This window comes from Bos indicus, chromosome 13, assembly GCF_029378745.1.
Source record: "Bos indicus isolate NIAB-ARS_2022 breed Sahiwal x Tharparkar chromosome 13, NIAB-ARS_B.indTharparkar_mat_pri_1.0, whole genome shotgun sequence".
Lineage (NCBI taxonomy): Eukaryota > Metazoa > Chordata > Mammalia > Artiodactyla > Bovidae > Bos > Bos indicus.
The window spans coordinates 12,468,970-12,489,730 of NC_091772.1; the positions used below are offsets into that span (position 1 = coordinate 12,468,970).

General features: G+C 40.6%; 1 protein-coding gene across 12 annotated transcripts in view; it reads left to right on the forward strand.

Annotated features, from left to right (window-relative positions):
* The window catches only part of USP6NL (USP6 N-terminal like), a 139,518-nt gene that overhangs the window by 79,287 nt on the left and 39,470 nt on the right, over positions 1–20,761 (forward strand). For all 12 annotated transcript variants that reach the window (XM_070800729.1, XM_070800736.1, XM_070800731.1 and 9 more), the window contains 3 exons: positions 3,043–3,110; positions 4,935–5,017; positions 12,684–12,723. In XM_070800729.1, coding sequence (XP_070656830.1) covers positions 3,043–3,110; positions 4,935–5,017; positions 12,684–12,723 — 191 coding nt within the window. The remainder of the gene's footprint in view (positions 1–3,042; positions 3,111–4,934; positions 5,018–12,683; positions 12,724–20,761) is intronic.

The following is a 20,761-nucleotide window of genomic DNA, read 5'->3' on the forward strand; positions in this document are numbered from 1 at the left end:
TTTCCATTTAGTCTCTTCAAAGAAGCAGGTTTGGCTATATTTTATAAGATAAGTTTGACTTTAAATCTGTTCTCTTTTACATTTATTAATACCACAGATTTTTCTCCTCATGGGGAAATAACAAGAGCTTTCTAAAGGAATTTAAGACTAGCACTTACTTGATTCAGAATCAGCTGCGCTAATCATTTTGGTCATTTTTCTTTCATAACATTAGAGCACAGCTTCATCCAGTTCCAGTACAGCCTCTATTATTGGCTAGGTTTTCCTTTCTAGAAATTTCTAGACTGGAGATGGATCCATGTAAAGCATAGTATCTTACAGCCACAAAGATGTTTTCTTGGGATATTTTGTATCTTCATTTCCCAGCTCTATACTGTTCCCAGTTCTTACCTTTATACTTTTATTAAACTTTTCATTGTTAAGCTAGAAATATAGTTGAGATTCCTAGGACTAGTAGCAGAAATAAGGGACTGGTATAAAATACGTCCGAGAAAGCCCTCATTTATTGAATTTTGCCCAGTCACCATAGAAATTCATGCTTAGCTGTTCTGATAATGGAAATGGAATTTACTGTGTGGTCAGGGTTCCTAGTTTGAGTTTATTTTCTGTTCATTTGCTTCCCCTGCCCTTTTGGTGGGTATATGAATGCAATGGGTTAAAACTGGGTAAAGGAAGAGGGAGAAAGGAGTTGAGGAAGGTTCCTAAGTCTAAAATAAGATAATTCATATGTGTATAATTGAGCTGAGTATCCCAGACTTCTGAGTGCATCCTGTGTGTGCCAAGTCGCTTCAGTCATATCCAACTCTTTGCGACCCTATGGGCTTAGCTGGCCAGGCTTCTCTGCCCATAGGATTCTCCAGGGAAGAATACTGGAGTGGGTTGCCATGCCCTCCTTCAGGGGATCTTCTTGACCCAGGGATCAAACCTGCATCTCTTAGGTCTCCTGCACTGGCAGGTGGATTCTTTACCACTGGTGCCACCTGGGATGCATTAGTTTACTGAAAACCATTTTATTGGACCATTGTGTTATTTATTCACATTTCCCGCAAAGGTTCTCAATTGACACTTTGAGAAAAGCGGTGGCATAAACACTTTTTCCCCCAAATAAGCTTTAAGAAATTGACAGACTTCTGTTTTGCTGTTTTTACTATTATAAACAACCTTGTGATTATTTCCTTGTCATAAATTCCTAGAGGTGGAACTGTTGGGTAAAGGAGATGCCTGTTTTGAAGATTTTTGATATGTTTTATCAAGATGCTTTCCAGAAAGAGTTGATACATTTGTGAGTCCACCGAGTGTCAGTGAGGGCACATCGCCCCACACTGTATCGAGACTGAGTAATATTGGTGCGTTTTGGGGTCAGTCTGAGATAGGTGCAAAGTGGTATTTTAAAACTTGCATTTCTTTAGTTTCTAATGACTTGATTCCCCCTGGCCCCGCCCTGCATGTCTTGGCTTTTAAAATTAGCTTTTATTTTTGTCAGAACTTTACTTGGTGTAAAGATTTAGGATCTGTAAAACTTACTTTGAAAAATAAGCTCACTTCCACACGCTTCCCCACCAGGCTGCCCACCCATAGAAGTAACTGCTCTCCAGTCCCAGCTGATTGATTTTCTATTTACTTCCAAAGCACTAGATAACATGCCTATATTACCACTTCCTGTTCTGCAGATTTAGTCATTATCTCATGATTTCCTGCTTTGGAGGGCGAGGATGGCTTCCCCGCACTCAGCCTCTTACATACACACATGCCTCCCTTCAACTCTTAGGAACTTGGCTTCTTCAGTCAACTACTTGTTTTCAACCCCACCCTCACCTCTTTGGAACCTCCATTGCTGTGCCCCTGAGGGCCAAGATTTAAAGAACCCCATGTTGTCAGTTTAGTGGGGTTTTAGGAGGAATGGATATAAAAGTGTGTGTCCCATCTGCCATATTTCACTGGACATCCTTTTTTGTGTCTTTCAGTGATCATTTAATAGAGTAATGGTTAAAATTATGGGCTGTAGATTCAATATCCTCTGAATCCTGTTGTTGCTGTTTACTAGCTGTGTGACCTTAGACAAGTCGGTTAAAATCTTTAAACCCTGTTTTTTGTTTTCTTTTTTTTTTTTTCATCTGTGTAATAGAATTAACAGGATAAAGCCCGGAATTAAGTGTGATAAGGCATGTAAGATCACTGCTGGCAGGATCTTACTGTCTGCCGGGCGCTTCCTGAGAACAGGTTTGTCTCTGCTGTTGTTGCTTCTGTGAGTTTCTTGCTCATGACCTTTGCCCAGTTTCCACTGGAATGCTTGTTTTCCGTCTTGACCAGAGGTGCCTTTTATATATAGCTGGTCATTGATCTTTTAATTTATGGGACTTGGGTGTGTAATCATATCCATACTATTTCATATTTTGATCTCTAATCATTGTCAGACTTACGTTTTTGAAAGAGAACATGATGGGTAATGAGAAAGAAGGGTGTGTGTTGTGGTAAAACTGCACATTATGATAATAGTTGGGACAGTTGATAAGGGGGACCTCAGGCTAAATGTAAAGAAATGATTATATTCATCATGTCAGAGAAATATATTTTTAAAACCCTTAAACTCTATCTTGCATTAGTTTATTTTGTGAGTAAATTACTTAAATTTTTAAAAGCCTTCTTGAATGCTCTTCTCATCACCTACCCAAGTGGATTTCATCTGAAAACTTAGAACTCTCATTTCCAGTTTCTACTTTAATTCTTATTTCTGTGAAATTAGATCCAAATATAACTCTTGAGGGATAAGATTTACATATCCCCTAACTTAATGCTGTGTTAACAGATTTGCTTTCTTTTGAGGGTGGTATGTAACATCAAAATAGTAGATATGTAGATATTTCAAAGTTATAGTTATGGATACTTAACTCACCCTTGTAAGTTTATTTGATTTTTGCTGATTTGTCATTTTAGGCAGCATCAATTTATTGTTTTATTTTCACTTGTTTTGTCTTAGTTTTATGATTAATTAATTTTATAAATCTTTAAACAACAGTTCACTGAAATTTGGTCTCTCCACAGATTCAAACCAGGATGTAGCACTTAAACTTGCCCAGGAGCGAGCCGAAATAGTTGCTAAATATGACAGAGTAAGTATTCATCATTACTCTTTAATTAATTTCTATTTTCAAAAATATAAATAGAAGAGGATTTGCTTTTTGGAGGGCTTAAATTACAGTGGCAGTTTGTTTATTTCCTATGACTGTTGAAGTCATCTAATTTCTCTGGCTTTGCCTCCATAGTTTCTCTCCCTCCGTCCCTCTTCTCCAGCCACGCTGGTCGCCTGTTATTCTTCCAGGCTTGCTCCTGTCTCAGGGCCTTCGCACAGGCTGTTTCTTCTGCCTGGAGCACTTGTGTGCTGGATATCCTCGTGCCCTTTCGCCTCCTCTTTCTCTTTGCCCCGATGCTGCCTCTTAGTGAACTCTTCTCTGACCACACTGTTGAATATCCCCCTCCATCCTCTGGCTCTCTCTGTCCCCTTTCTCTCCTTTATTTTTCACCATAGCTTTTAAAATGTCAGCATACTTTTTATTACATTTTGTTGCCTGCTCGCCTTCCTAGAATGTGAACTCTCTGAGGGTAAGAATTTCTCTTGTTTGATTTGCTTTTGTATCCTAAATACCTACAACAGTTCTGGCTCATAGTAGGTATTCAATAAATGTTTTGATTACATTAGTATATAGAGTTAAATACCTATTTTATTTAATTGATATGTGATATTGAAAGTAGAAAACATGGATCTGAAATTTGAATTGGTACATGAAGTATAATCTCTAGCTTTTTATCCTCAAGTTAGTTGTGGAATCTGGTTTTTGATGCCCCAGAATATCACAGTTGTTGACAATTTACATATGTCCTTATTAGTACCTTTTATCTCTTGAGATCTATAATGAGTTGTAGCTGTGATCTATAAATGTCGTGTTTTATATTTATATTGGTTGCATGTAGTTTTGTGTCTGTTGTTTTTGATGATTTGTGAGAATAACAGGAACATGAAATTATAGAAGGCCATCTGGACTGTGCCCTACAGGAACATGCAGGCAGGGCTCAACTTAACAATCTGTTCCCAGAGTTTGTTTTTAAGTTGCTTGTTTGAAACATCAGACACAGTTTCCTATTATTATGACTAGGTTTTAGCATACTCTGCAAGAAACCTAGTTAATTTATTTAACTATTTAACTAATTTAAAATGAATAGAACCATCATTCATTCATGCTTGTGTGCATTTTTTTCCTGCAGTTAACACTAAGTGACCAGGTCAGATATCATGCTAGGCCTTGGGGAATCACTGTACAAATAAGAGTTACAGGGATGCTTTGCCCACAAGGTTCTCAACGTTTGTGGAGTAGAGCGAGTGAGCTGACTGGCTGTTGTAAATACCCTCAGGTGGAGGTTCCATGAGACGGTCAGGTACCGAGTGTGAAGTGTGAGGGATGGGATAGACCCTTCTGGGGCTCCTGCTCTCATCAGTGCTGGTGTTCACAGCTCAAGAGGGGATTGTGATGGGCAGTGGGCTGAGGACAGAGCGCTGGGCCCACCGGCACTCAGGAAGGACCCACGAGGAAGCCAGCGCGGAGTAGTAGGGCAGGGATGGGAGAGCCAGGACATGGTGGTGCCGTGAGGTTGCGTGAGCAGCACTGATGAGTGCACCCGAACAGTTCACTCGATGAGGAGGCTGGAGTGTCCATGGATCTGATGGAGGGAGGCCGTTTTGACCTTGGGAAGGATAGTATTAGGGCCAGTGGAGGAGGGAAGTGGGGAAGAAGAGAGGCAAAGTAGGTGGTCCGCTTTTCTGAGAAGTTAGGATGAAAAGGCGAGACATAGTTTTTTCTAACCCTTGTTTTTTGGTCTTTTAAAGAAATTATTCAGTTTTATATATTCCCAGTAACACTTTTCTTTGTCCCCTTCTATAGGGACGAGAAGGTGCAGAGATTGAACCTTGGGAAGATGCTGATTACCTTGTTTACAAAGTCACGGATAGATTTGGCTTCTTACAGTAAGTTGCATAGTTTGAAAGCTGACTTTTAAAATTATGTTTCTATGGTCACCTATTGCATTGATTTTCTTTGTTTTTAATAGCATTGCTGTGATTAAGACTCTAGGATTAGTCCTGCAGCCTGCTTTTCTTCTTTTTTTTTTTCTTAAGTTCCTGGCATTTTTTACCCTCAATGATTGAAATTGAACTATAGCTAAGAATATAATCCTTAATATTCATTGTGTTTTAAGAAGAACATTAAGTGGAATAAATGAGTTGTATTAATAATTTAGCAGAATTAAATGGAAATCAATAACAACTTGTATTTTGAAAATAATTATAAGGCATTTTATTTTATATAAGTGCATTTAAAAAATAATTAGCAGTCAGAACGTCAGTGTTATGCAGCCTAAAAATGAGCAATGGAATGAAATGCCATTGATCTTCCTTACGGTTGGAAGTGTATTTGTGTTATTGCTTCTCAAAATTAATTCCATTTATCCTGAATTTGTTGTACAAAGAGTTGAGAAAGGTCTGGAGCACTATAAAGTAGTTAGAGTGGTTTTGACCCTTGTCCTGCACTGATAGGAGTCTGCGGGTTCTGGTTCCAGCTTTGTTTAGATTGCCAGGCTAGGGACTCTGCTACATCTCTATAGTTCGTTTGGTTCCATACAATTTATTAATTACCTTTGCCACTTATTCACATTTTCCCCAGTCTCATTTGTTATGAAGAAGAAAAAGCCAGGGATTTTTATTTTATGACACATGATTACATTTTGAAGAAAAAATAAAATTTCTTAGGAGGTTCCTAGGAGTAACTTTATAGTACTCAGACCTTCTTTTTCCTTTCTGTTCAGTTTTCTTGCATTTAGAAAATATTTTGTTGTATCATGTTTTTCTCAGGGTCTCTCAAGCAAACAGAAACTGTTCTGGGAGTTAGACAATGTGTGCTGTTCTTCTGGCTTTGCTGGTCTCAGTTAACCATTTCACGCCTTATCTGTGAAACAGAAATCATTAACTGCCTGCATACTTAGGGCTACTTGAAGCTTTGAAGAAATAAAATGACAGAATGCTACCTACGGGTCTAGACAAACCTCAGGTGTTATTATGCTACCTAATGATATCAGCATATCCAAAATGTTCTCCTGAGTAGTTGCAGTTAGAAGACTTTGAATTTCAACAGACCAATGAGAGCAGTCTTTATGATGAAAATACTATTCTTAAAGGAAAGCCCCACTTTCACTTTTTTATAAGTAAAGCAGACTTGGCCACAAATGAGGCAGGAGGTGATTTTTACCCTTGTGTGGGTTCATGTGCGATTCTGAGGTGTGTGAATGCTGTTTGAAGGACACTTTGAGCATTGGGCACCATAAGATCACTGGGTCCCCAAATTTCCTGCATGTTAGAATTAGCCGGAGAATGTTTGTTTGTTTAAATAGATTTCTGGGTTCTATCTCAGATTTTGATTCACAAGGTAGGCTACAACTCAGCTGATTTTTGACCTCTCCAAGTATTTGTGATGGCAGTGAACCACTCTAAAAGATGTTTTTATGAAAAAAATAGTCTAATACAGTACAAAATAACATGAAAAGGGCTTCCCTGGTAGCTCAGAAGGTAGAAGAATCTGCCTGCAATGCAGGAGACCTGGGTTTGATCCCTGGGTCGGGAAGGTCGCCTGGAGAAGGGATGGCAACTATCTTGCTGTATCTCACTGTGCATACTGTTCGCTGAACCCAGGATAGGCAAGGCATGAGCTAAGAGGCTGTAAGAAGACTCGAGGAGCCGTAGGAACTGCAGACACATTTATTCTCCCCTCTCATGGTTGATGCAACAGACATAGCATAACCTAACACAACACAACCTCTCTCCTGGCTGACGCAGCAGCCATAGCAGCAGACACGCTATATTCTCCCCTCTCATGGCGGACCCAACGGACGCAGCCATGACACAGCACTAAATGCTGCTGCTTCCTAGCTCATGTATGCATACAGTACCTCCTGACGTGCATGTTCAGTGCTATAAATGATCTCAGCTGTTACATAGTCATTATTTCCAAAACATTGGGCGAGAGAGCCTGAACATGCCATCTTGGTTACTTTGCTGTCTCCCCACAGCAACCCAGTCCAGTATTCTTACCTGGAGAATTCCATGGACAGAGGAGACTGGCAGCCTACAGTCCGTGGGGTCACAAAGAGTTGAACGTGACTGAGCAATTAACACTGACACAAATGAAAACCTCTTACATTACAAAAGGGCCTGGGAGTTACCTACTAGGTTCTGGCCCAGAAGCCTAACCTGTATTTGGCAATCTAAAAATCACACTCAGTTATTCCAGATTTGTTTTCACTTCTGTGCTCAGGTCCATTTGTCTGTAGTGGGAAATAGACCAGTGATTTACCTTAATAATATTAGCTTATATTTATTGAGCACTTACTGTGTGCTGGGCACTGTTCTAAGCTGTTTACGTGGATTATTCCTTTCTAAACCTGTTACACATAGGTACTCTTTTTATCTTTCTTAAGATGAACGGAAGCACGGAGAGGTCAAACAGCTTGCCCAGGTTCTGCTTGCAGTAAATGTCAGCTCCGAGGAACTGACTTCGGCAGCTCACGGCAGAGCCTGAGTTCGGAACTTCTGCATTCTACTGCCTGTTACTATTACTCCTCTGTAGTTTTAATAAGAGAAACATCAGTGAAGCTCTTTGAAATGCCTGGAGAAAATTAAAGGGGAAAAGAAGAATGCCTAAGAAGGGGGCCTGTTTGAAATGATTCCTCTCCTGAGATGGACGCTTAGATAGTGGTGAGCTCACCCAGTCTTTGGAAACAAGGCCGAACCAGTTTTCCGGCCAGCCCACTGAATTTTTTATTTACTCTGTGATGCAAACCTAAAGCAGGCCTTACGAAGGAAAATGATGAACACAGAAACGGGGTTTAGTGTGATGTTGTGCTTTATGGAATTTCACACAAGTATTGATTTTTGGTACAGCGCCTCGTTTCAGTGAGACGCTGTTCCGAGGTTGCTGCTGGTGCCTCTGGTCACTGGTCACTGTAAGCTGGGTTTTTCTGTGCTACTGAGTAAGGCCACCTGGCGCAGGCGTCTAGACCTCGCTCCCTCTCAGACCTCCACCAAAAGAGCGCTTCTTGCTGCTGTTTTAATTCTTTGTAGTTTTTTATTGGTTCTATGGTAAACATGGGTTTTAAGTGTCAATATCAATAAAATGGTACAAAGTAACTTTGTAGCCTTCTCTGAAGGCTGCTGACTTCATGTATAATGACAGTTTTTGTAAGTTAAATTACTTGTTATATGTGAAGAAGGATGACCATAATTAACAAACACGGCACAGGACTAACTTGGTTTTATAGCAGATTTCACAATAAATATAAAAACTGTTGGCAAACCAGCCTGGCTTGCTGGTGGAACAGGGTCATCTTTGTTTAGCATGCAGAAATGGGAAGCTGTCCCCAGCTATGTGCCTGTGATGCATCTGGAGAGTGGAGAAGTCCAGCTTTTTTAAGAACTTAGAGGACTTTCAGCATTTGAACTTTCAACTTTTTTTTTTTTTTCCAAAAATAGTCACTGCTCAACAAAGAATGCTTGGTATTTGGATAATGATAGATAATGCTTTTAGGCCACAAGTTATTAATAGAAGAATTACAAGGAAACTTTTACAGAAAAAGATAATACCAAGCCTCAGATTTTCAACCACTTCTTAAAAACATGCATACATTGTCTGAAGTTTAGTATGCTGCTGCTGCTGCTAAGTTGCTTCAGTCGTGTCTGACTCTCTGCGACCCCATAGACGGCAGCCCACCAGGCTCCCCTGTCCCTGGGATAACTATAAATACTTAAAATCCAGAATAATGGTGTTTTTGTTGAAGAGTATCTGTTTTAATGACAGGGCCTTGAGAACTCCTTCTACCCATCCAATAATTTTGACTAATTTTGACTAGTGTTAATCTAAGACAAAATTTGTTACAAAATCTGAAGTGAAATTTAGTCAGTATATTGAGCTAACTGATTTTAACAAGTTAGTTAACTTTTATGTTTCCAAATGAAACTTTATCTCATCAATTCAGTTCAGTTGCTCACTTGTGTCTGACTCTTCACGACCCCATGAATCGCAGCACGCCAGGCCTCCCTGTCCATCACCAATTCCTGGAGTTCACTCAGACTCACGTACATCGATTCAGTGATGCCATCCAGCCATCTCATCCTCTGTCGTCCCCTTCTCTTCCTGCCCCCAATCCCTCCCAGCATCAGAGTCTTTTCCAATGAGTCAACTCTTTGCATGAGGTGGCCAAAGTACTGGAGTTTCATAGTTACAGAAATACTCAACCTGAACTATTGAAAAACCACAAGTACATACAATCTAATTAGTAATTCCTTTAAGCTTACTAACAGATTGAAAAAACAAATAGATCCAGGTAAGGTGAACTGTGAACTTCCAGATGTTCAAGCTGGTTTTAGAAAAGGCAGAGAAACCAGAGATCAAATTGCCAACATCTGCTGGATCTTGGAAAAAGCAAGAGAGTTCCAGAAAAACATCTATTTCTGCTTTATTGACTATGCCAAAGCCTTTGACTGTGTGGATCACAATAAACTGTGGAAAATTCTGAAAGAGATGGGAATACCAGACCACCTGACCTGGCTCTTGAGAAACCTATATGCAGGTCAGAAAGCAACAGTTAGAGCTGGACATGGAACAACTGACTGGTTCCAAAGAGGAAAAGGAGTACGTCAAGGCTGTATATTGTCACCCTGCTTATTGAACTTATATGCAGAATACAAATCACAGTGCAGTATCACATTGCTCCTGTTAGAATGGATATCAGCAAAGAGACAAGAAGTAAGTTTTGGCAAAGATGTGGGGAAAAGAGAACCCTTGCCCACTATTGGTGGAAATCGATACAGTTGCTATGAAAAATAGTACGGAGGTTTCTCAAAAAAATTGAAAATAGTACTGCCATATGATCCAGCAACTTTAACTTTTGAATATGTATCTGAAATAAATGAAAACACTAACTCAAATATACATCTGCATCCACTGTGTTCATTGCAGCATTATTCTCAGTAGCCAAGACACAGAAAGAACCTAAATGTCCATCAACTGATAAATGGAAATGTGATGTTTATCCACAGTGGAATATTATTCACCCATAAAAGAAGGAAATTCTACCACAACAAATTCTAGCAACAACAGAGATAAACCCTGATGGAACTCTACTACGTGAAATAAGTCAGAGAAAGACAAATGCTCACTTGTATGTGAAATCTAAAAACAGAAAAACCCAAACTCATCCATACAGAGAACATATTGGTGGTTGCCAGAGGTGGATTCATTCTTTAGGCTCTGCCTGATGCAGACCACGTAGCCTGAGCAGATGGTTCCCATCTTTCCATAGACACATGCAATGCTTGGTTCTGGTTCAGTGTTGACAGCAGGCACAGTTAGGCCTGTTAGTCTTGTCTAGTGATTGGGAGGACCCTGAAGAACTTGACCTGTGGTGGCAGCCAGACATGGCACTTCATTTGCAGTTAGGAATGTTCACTGTTAGGATATGCTCAAGTCAGCCACACAGCAGGTTGCTCTTGCCCAGGGCAGCCCACTCACCCAAGAGATCCCAGTCTTGGTGCACCCAGAGCTTGCCAGATGTCCTTATTCTTTCAAGATGGCCCTGCTGACCCCATCACTTGACAAGTATGTTCCAGTGATGTCCACAGGCCGCCTTCCGCTAGTCAGTGAAGAATGGATGCGTGCCATTCATACAGCACTGACCCCAGTAATCAGATCACAAATTAGCAGGGAAAGTTAGACTAAGAGCATAACAAAAGCTATTTTCAAAAGGAAAAGATGAGTAGCCACTTATAAAAAAGCAACTTATATTTATCTTCAAAATTTCTTTTCTTGAGAATTGATTTCTTAGCCTGTTTTTCATACACTCTTGTGCAATTTGAATATAGATACAAATCTAAGTTTGAACCCACTGGGTTAGATAATACTAAGCATCTCTGTATTAGGGTAAGTGATGGTGACTGAGTGAAAATGTTAGTTTTCTTATCTGTGAAATGAGGGGTTGTACTAGCTTTCTGAGATCTCTTCAGCTCTTAACATTTTGTGGTCAGTTTTGTTGCTATAGCTTTATGCTTTATCTAAGAACTCTTCAGAGTAGCAAAAGAATGCTTTTGAAAACATTGGACTCTTGTATACTAATGTGCTGTGTTCTTAAAAGTGTTACTATCTGGTATGAAGAGAAAGGCAAAAATATGTATAATCTTGTCAAAACCAGACTTCCCTGGTGGCTCAGATGGTAAAGAATCTGCCTGCAATGCAGGAGACCTGGGTTTGATCCCTGTGTTGGGAAGATCCCCTGGAGAAGGGAACGGCTACCCACACCAGTATTCTGGCCTGGAGAATTCCATAGACAGAGGAGCCTGGCAGGCTACAGTCCATGGGGTCACAAAGAGTCGGACGTGACTGAGTGACTTCCACTCATTTGTCAAAACATCAGTACCACTGATAGAACAACTCAAAGCACATAACACTGTTTATAGATAGTACAAATAGTTGTTTTTACATTACTGACAGTTAATACAAGTCTCTGAATGTTTGATATTGAAGGTGATGTCACAAAATTACTGTATCAGAGAAATGGATTTGATCTTTCATTGGACATTAAAAAGTTATTCTTTTTGAAGTTTTGACAAACGAGGCTTTGCCTGTTTACAGAGTAAAAGTTTTAAGTTTTCTTTTTAATTCTTAAATCTATGGGAGGCAGTTTTATTTCCTTATACTAATTGTTTTGAACACTCATTTGTTACGGGCTACAGTTTGAGACAGAGAGTGGAGGTGATGGTCTTGGGTAGAGGTTGGCAAATGATGGCCTGTGGGCCAAATCCAGCTCTCCACCTGTTTTTGTAAACGTTTTATGGGATCTAACCCACACCTGGTTTACATGCTGTCAGCATCTGCTTTCACAGTATGACATCAGAGTTGAGTAATTACGAAAAAGACTGTATGGTCCACAAAGCCTAAAATATTTGCTGTTTCAGTATTTACCTTTGCAGGAAAGGGTTGTTGACCCCTGGACTAGAGCAGTCTTGTCCAGTGGAACTTTCTGCAGCGTTTGTGGAAGTGTTCTCACTGTATCCATACTGTTCAGTGTGGTAGCTGAGTTATGGCTTGTGAGGCTGATGACTGAACTTTTAATTTGACTTCATTTTATTTGACATTTAAAATTAAACAGCCACCTGTGGCTAAAGATGACGAGATTGGGCAGAGTGGGCCTAGAGATTTGAAGACAGGAGATGTGGTTTCAGAATGTTGTTATTTAAGTCTCTCAGTCATGTGCGACTCTTGCGACCCCATCGACTGTAGCGCTCCAGGCTCCTCTGTCCTTGGGACTCTCCAGGCAAAAATACTGGAGTGGGGTTGCCATTCCCTTCTCTAGGGGATCAAACCTGTGTCTCCTGCATTGGCAAGCAGATTCTTTAACACTGAGCCACCTGGGAAACCTGTTTACAGAATAGCTCATTGTTTCATGTTGAATGTGGTGGAATGGAAGCTTACATAACTCTTGTGATGACAGGTCGATGGTTGGACATCATGTGTACCTACAGATTTATAATTTTTAAAAAAAAAATTTGCCCTGATTTCAACTGTTTCACACCCACTGTTTTTCCTTTGCAGTGAGGAGGAGCTCCCATATCACAATGCAGCTATGGAACGGGTAAGTCCAGTTCTGTGTTCATTTTTCATTGCTGAGGAATTACATTCCTCAGAGAAAGAAAAGGTGCCACTTTTGTGATTGAGGGTGCCTTTATTACCTGTCAGTGCTGCTGTCAGCATCAAAATGTGACCCTCCAAATATCACTGTAAGAAAATAGTTAAATTAATGGTGAAACAACTTTAGATTTTATGGAACTTCTGTAGGTACTTGGGAAAAGGAGGGGTGGCCGTTGGCAGAGCCTGCACGTGGATGGTGGTTCTCCGTCAAGGCCGCCTCAGGACGTGGGCCTGGTGAGAGCATGTGCTTGGGAGCCCAGGCCCCCACGCTGTAACGTTGCCTGGGCACCTCTGGCACCACATGGCTCCTGCAGCTCTGGTCCAGACCAGCCACTCTTTGCAGCACAACTGTGTCACGAGGTTTCCTCTGCATCTCCTGCAGATGACTGCAAAAAGAGTTTGCTGTAGTCAAATAAGTACGTTTGCATTTTAAAGACTTAAGTCTTATATATAGTAAACCTGTCAGGCTTTGGTAACTGAGCGGTTCCCCTTTCTCATTGCACTTGGCTGGGGCCTGGCTCCACAGCTGGGTGTGCTGACACTTAGAGACTGATTGTTCGGAGTCCCATGGAGTCCCCCTCTCCACCTCTCCATTTTCTCATCTACCAAAAAAATGAACTGTAAGGATTCATGAATGGAGAGGGAGACTGTTGATCAGGGACACTAGTCTGTTCGTTTATGTTTGATGGGTAAACGAGGCTGATTTTCAGAAAATGGAGGTAAAATTGGTGCTGGAATTTGAAAAGCATTTTAGGGAATCTAAAAATCAAAATCTTCTGAAAATTAATACTGTAGTATAACGTTGGATAAAATTGTTATTTTACATTCGCCATGTAGATAACCCTGTAGGTGTTTCCTGAGGTTGATTCTCCAGTGAATGCCTGATTCTCTTTGTGTCATAACTTTGATGTTTGGGCAAAGGAATTTCTTTTAATAAAGCTGTATTACTGCTTAGCAACAGTGTGTCAAGCGGGAGTCTAGAATCAAGGCAGTAGCCTGGAATATCAGGAAAACATGACATGGTTTCTGTTCCTGTAATGCTTGCTGTTTGGCAGTGACTGGAGGCAGGCCAGGGGAGACAGTTGAGGGACATAACTGTGGCTTTCAGGGCCTGGTATTCATGCTGTGGGAGGGCAGTGCTGCTGGAGGAGAAGGCTGGTCCCTGTGGCCCTGGGTTGCTGGAGAGGGAAATGATGGTGCAGTGCTATCTACCACCTCCGCTCCTGGGGAGCTTGTACCGCTCTACTTGGACATGGACACACAGGGTGGTTCCACCCTCTGGCCATTCTCTCTCTGTTAGTGCCCTGACTTGGCTTATCCTTGGACCGCCTGGATCCCATCACTGTTAGGTCTTCAGCACCCTCTCTTCCCACCACAGGTCAGGACCTCCCCTGTCCTGCTTCTTCTGAGCTAACCTTCCTGCCCCTGCAGCGCCAGTGTGGCTCTGTGCTACTGGGGAAGACTCCCAGCTGGGACGAATGGCTTTACTTTACATCCAGGATCTCAAATCTCAGCTGCACGTTTATGCTGCCTGGACTCCATGCCATGCCTTCCTGGTGAATTTCTGCTCCCACTTTAACTAGTGCCCTTTCCTCTTCCCTCTCAAGCCCCCAGTGCCTCCTCCTCCAGCCTCGCTCAGCTGATGCGCTCGCTCAGCTGATGTGCTCGCTTGTGCTTCTCATTTCTCATCTCTGTACTGTCGCCCCAGGTCGTCAGTTCCCAGCTCCCTCCCACACTGTGATGTGGTTGGTTGACCTCTCACTCTCACATGTTCTCTCTCTCTCTTTTTTTCCATTAATTATTTATTTTAATTGGTGGCTAATTACTTTTCAGTATTGTAGTGGTTTTCACCATACATTGACATGAATCAGCCATGGGTGTACATGTGTACCCCATCTTGAACCCCGCTCCCACCTTTCTCTCCATCCCCTCCTTCAGGGTTGTCTCAGTGTACCAGGACAGCTGGTGTTGAGTGCCCTGTTTCATGCACTGAACATGGACTGGTGATCTCTTTCACACATGGTAATATACATGTTTCAATGCTATTCTCTCAAAGCATCCCACCCTTGCCTTCTCCCACAGAGTCCAAAAGTCTGTTCTTTATATCTGTGTCTCTTTTGCTGTCTCGCATATAGGGTCATCGTTACCATCTTTCTAAATTCTGTATATATTTGTTAATATACTGTATTGGTGTTTTTCTTTCTGACTTACTTCACTCTGTATAATAGGCTCGTTTCATCCACCTCATTAGAATTGATTCAAATGCGTTCTTTTTAATGGCTGAGTAATATTCCATTGTGTGTATGTACCACAGCTTTCTTATCCATTTGTCTGCCGATGGACATCTAGGTTGCTTCCATGTCCTAGCTGTTGTAAACAGTGTTGCAATGAACATTGAAGTACACGTGTCTCTTTCAATTCTGCTTTCTTTGATGTGTATGCCCAGCAGTGGGATTGCTGGGTTGTATGGCAGTTCTATTTCCAGCTTTTTTAAGGATCTCCACACTGTTCTCCATAGTGGCTGTACTAGTTTGCATTCCCACCAACAGTGTAAGAGGGTTCCATCTTCTCCATACCCTCTCCAGCATTTATTGTTTGTAGACTTTTTGATAGCAGCCATTCTGACCAGTGTGAGATGGTACCTCATTGTGGTTTTGATTTGCATTTTCTGATAATGATGTTGAGCATCTTTTCATGTGTTTGTTAGCCATCTGTATGTCTTCTTTGGAGAAATGTCTGTTTAGTTCTTTGGCTCATTTTTTGATTGAGTCATTTATTTTTCTGGTATTGAGCTGCATGAGCTGCTTGTATATTTTTGAGATTAATTCTTTGTCAGTTGCTTCATTTGCTCTTATTTTCTTCCATTCTGAAGGCTGTCTTTTCACCTTGCTTATAGTTTCCTTTGTTGTGCAAAATCTTTTTAAGTTTAATAAAGTCCCATTTGTTTATTTTTGCTTTTATTTCCATTACTCTGGGAGGTGGGTCATAGAGGATCCTGCTCTGATTTATGTTAGAGAGTGTTTTGCCTGTGTTTTCTTCTAGAAGTTTTATAGTTTCTGGTCTTACATTTAGATCTTTAATCCATTTTGAGTTTATTTTTGTGTATGGTGTTAGAAAGTGTTCTAGTTTCATTCTTTTACAGGTGGTTGACCAGTTTTCCCAGCACCACTTGTTAAAGAGATTGTCTTTTCTCCACTGGGGGCTTCCCTGGTGGCTCAGAGGTTAAAGCATCTGCCTGCAGTGTGGGAGACCAGGGTTCGATCCCTGGGTCGGGAAGATCCCCTGAAGAAGGAAATGGCAACCCACTCCAGTATTCTTGCCTGGAGAATCCCATGGACGGAGGAGCCTGATGGGGTCGCAAAGAGTCGGACAGGACTGAGCAACTTCACTTTCAGTTTTCACTTTCTCCATTGTATAGTCTTGCCTCCTTTGTCAAAGATAAGGTGTCCATAGGTGCATGGATTTATCTCTGGGTTTTCTGTTTTTGTTCCAGTACCATACTGTCTTGATGACTGTCGCTTTGTAGTATAAAGTCAGGCAGGTTGATTCCTCCAGTTCCATTCTTCTTTCTCAAGATTGCTTTGGCTTTTTGAGGTTTTTTGTATTTCCATACAAATTGTGAAATTATTTGTTCTAGTTCTGTGAAAAATACCATTGGTAGCTTGATAGGGATTGCATTGAATCTATAGATTGCTTTGAGTAGTATACTCATTTTCACTATATTGATTCTTCTGATCCATGAACATGGTGTATTTCTCCATCTATTTGTGTCATCTTTGATTTCTTTCATCAATGTTATATAGTTTTCTATGTATAGGTCTTTTGTTTCTTTAGGAAGATTTATTCCTAAGTATTTTATTCTTTTCATTGCAATGGTGAATGGAATTGTTTCCTTAATTTCTCTTTCTGTTTTCTCATTGTTAGTGTATAGGAATGCAAGGGATTTCTGTGTGTTAATTTTATATCCTACAACTTTACTATATTCGTTGATTAGCTCTAGTAATTTTCTGGTGGTGTCTTTAGGGTTTTCTGTGTAGAGGATCATGTCATCTGCAGTGAGAGTTTTACTTCTTTTTCAATCTGGATTCCTTTTCTTTCTTTTTCTTCTGATTGCTGTGGCTAAAACTTCCAAAACTAGATTGAATAGTAGTGGTGAGAGTGGGCACCCTTGTCTTGTTCCTGACTTTAAGGGAAATGCTTAAGGGAAATGCTTTAAGGGAAATCCATTTTTCACTGTTGACGATAATGTTTGCTGTGGGTTTTCATATATGGCTTTTATTATGTTGAGGTATATTTCTTCTGTGCCTGCTTTTTGGAGGGTTTTTATCATAAACGGATGTTGAATTTTGTCAAAGGCTTTCTCTGCATTTATTGAGATAATCATATGGTTTTTATCTTTCAATTAATGTAGTTTATCACATTGATTGATTTGTGAGTATTGAAGAATCCTTGCATCCCTGGGATAAAGCCCACTTGGTTGTGATGTATGATCTTTTAAAATATGTTGTTGGATTCTGTTTGCTAGAATTTTGTTGAGGATTTTTGCATCTATGTTCATCAGTGATATTGGCCTGTAGTTTTCTTTTTTTGTGACATCTTTGTCTGGTTTTAGTATCAGGGTGGTGGTGGCCTCATAGAGTGAGTTTGGAAGTTTACCTTCCTCTGCAATTTTCTGAAAGAGTTTGAGTAGGATAAGTGTTAGCTCTTCTCTAGATTTTTGGTAGAATTCACCTGTGAAGCCATCTGGTCTTGGGCTTTTGTTTGTTGGAAGATTTTTGATTAGAGTTTCGATTTCTGTGCTTGTGATGGGTCTGTTAAGATTTTCTGTTTCTTCCTGTTTCAGTTTTGGAAGGTTATACTTTTCTAAGAATTTGTCCATTTCTTCCAGGTTGTCCATTTTATTGTCATATAGTTGCTGATAGTAGTCTCTTATGATCCTTTGTATTTCTGTGTTGTCTGTTGTGATCTCTCCATTTTTATTTCTAATTTTGTTGATTTGATTCTTCTCCCTTTTTTTGTGATGAGTCTGGCTAATAGTTTGTCTGTTTTATTTATCTTCTCAAAGAACCAGCTTTTAGCTTTGTTGATTTTTACTATAGTCTCCTTTGTTTGTTTTTCATTTACTCCTGCCCTAATTTTTATGATTTCTTTTCTTCTACTAACCCTGGGGTTCTTCATTTCTTCTTTTTGTAGTTGCTTTAGGTATAAAGTTAGGTTATTTATTTGATTTTTCTCTTGTTTCTTGAGGTAAGTTTGTATTGTCTTGTCCTTCAGAACCCCTTCTTCTTTCCTCACTGGCCGCTCTTTCTTGGTTTCGTCTGCTTGTTCCTTCTCATCTTCATCTTTATTCTTTCTACTGTGCTCCGGGGCTCAGGCCTGGAACTTCTCTCTCTTCAAGTACATCTGTGAGCAAGCTTCCTGTCTCAGCCAGTGGCAGCTCCACCCATCCAATGTGCTGTCTAAAATCTCCTCAGTTGTCTTTGATGTCCTCTTTCACTCCACACCTCCTCTCTTGGCTCTGCTCGCCATGAATTCAGTCTGACGCCTTCTCAGCATCTCCTCTCGTGCCGCCTGGTTCACTGGAGCCTCTTCTGGAGCTTCCAGCTCCCTGCTTCTGCCAGTGTGCCGCCCCTTTTCCCCACAGGCTGTCTGCTCACTGGAAGAGTAAGAGGGATCATGTCACTCCTGAGGGGAACGTGATGCCGACCCCCCATCTTATCCACAGTAAAAGGGAAGGTCCACAGAACAGCCTCAGAGCTACGCATGACTGGTTTCTGTCTCTCCCCTCCTCTCCCGCAGGCCAGGGCCCTCAACAAGAACTACAAGACTGGGAGCTCCTCCCCCACACAAGCTAGCTACCCTCTCCACCTTTATTTCTTTCTTAGCACTAACACTGTCCAAGTTACTCAGCATTTCACTTACCTCTGTATTTTGTCTGTTTCCACACTAGGATATAATCTCTCTGAAGGGCGTTCCTTCTGCTTTGTTCACTGTTGCAGCCACAGACCCCAGAGCAGGGCACGTAGTGTGTGATGAATAAATGGCGGCTGAGTGAATGACCAGGTGAACATAAGGATGTGTTCTGTCATGAAACGCAGAGTTAAAGGCTGGCAGAGCTTGTCCTTTCAAATGTGACAGCGTGCTTTATTTGAGAAATTAGAAAAGAGTTGGAAGGTGTCTTTCAACAAAATATGTCCATATTTGGGAGAATAAAAATCTGGCAACCTATTACAATACTGACTTTTCTCTCCAGTGCCTCTTCTCCTCACCTTTCAAAACGATTTCCTGGTCCAAAAAATTCAGACGTATGGGAATCAGTAGTATAGATGATTCAAAAAATGTGACGTAAAGTAAAGAAGAAATAAGAGATAAAACATTTTAGAGGATACATGCTTGAGGGAAGTTGTTTTTAAATTTTTTAAAGAGACTTGCCTGTACCTAAAAGACCTCTTTACCCATTGGAATTCAAGTTACAATTAATGGATTGTTTAAAGAGTTTAATATACTAGGAAACCACTAAGAAATGACATGCATACCTTCACAGTTTAACACAAGATAGTTTTATATTCCCTGTCAATGTGTCACTGGGAGAGGGAGTTCTGAGGCTGCTGACTGAGATTCCATTCTACCCTCATCCATAAACTGAGCTCACATTGTGTGACCCGCATTTCACAGCTTTGATTTCTTCCAAGTGGGATGAGAACTCTAGACACATGAAAAGCAGTCTGAGGCTGGAAACTTTTTAGTTTATCCGGATTTCCCCCAATTTTCCTGGTTTCATCTTAGTCCATGTGTTCTTCAGTGACTGCGTAGACCAAATGTTCAAGATCTGCCATTTCTAGGAAACTAATACAAGTTTCTGCATATATTGCTGCGTTAAATAAATTAGTGGAAATGATAGCCTTGTGGAGGCTATAAGTATTTATTAGTCTTCACAAAGCATCTACTTGCAATGTGAACTTCCTGCCTGCCATTTGAAAAGACTTGTACACTAATACACAGTAAAGTCTCAGGACTTTTAGTTCCAGCTTTGCAGTGGTGGTGTTTTGTTTTTTGTTTTAACATAAGGCAATTTTCTGTTGAAAATAGGGGTAGTAGAAATCGGGCCTTCATAAGAGGATTGTTGTTGGTATTTGCAGAGTGCTTTGGATTCCCCCAAACAGGCACGTTAACAAATAAACAAACACACTTATATTTACTCTGCAGAGAACACTATTAATAATGGATTATATTGTTTCTTTGAGCTTATTGATGCTTTTAATAAGGAGGAAAGGATATGTAAAACTATGAATTTTCCTGGATTCAGCTATTCGTTTTTGCAGTGATATTTTGCATAGCTTAATGGAATATTGGAGCCTATTCAGATTTTTAAAATTATATCTTAATTTTATGTGCTGTGAAATCTTACTTGAAATACATGACTTTTCAATGTCATTCTGTCAAAATACATATCTACTTCTTGCACTCCTTATCCTCTCCTGACCTCTGCTGGTGAGGTCGAGGAGTGCGTGGCATGGCTCAACTGTCTTTAGTCATACATCCTAATACTCAAAAAACATCTGAAGACTTGAACTTCTGTAAAGTTCTAAGATTTATTATTGTAGAAGAGAAGACTGTTTAATATTCATCCATGCATTGTGTGTGTGGTTAGCCTTTACTGTCTTGGTTATTGATCATGTTAGGGGCAGGAGGAGTGTCGGACCCAATACAGGGTTACTCCATACTGGGTGGGTGATGCAGCAGTTGTTAAGTACTTCCTGTTCAACTGGTCCTGCATGGGCTTAAAGTATAGTCTCAGATCACTAGAGATTGAGGCAACAAAGAAGATATTGGTCCCATTTTTAATCCTTAAACCCTGCTTTCCCCAGTGTGAGGGGCCTGTCTTGATTCAGAGGGGATGCCAATTTAAGATGATCAGGTATTAAACTGCAAGCTTCAAATGGAAGTTTTTCCTTTTGATATGTGTTGTCCTGACATTCTCA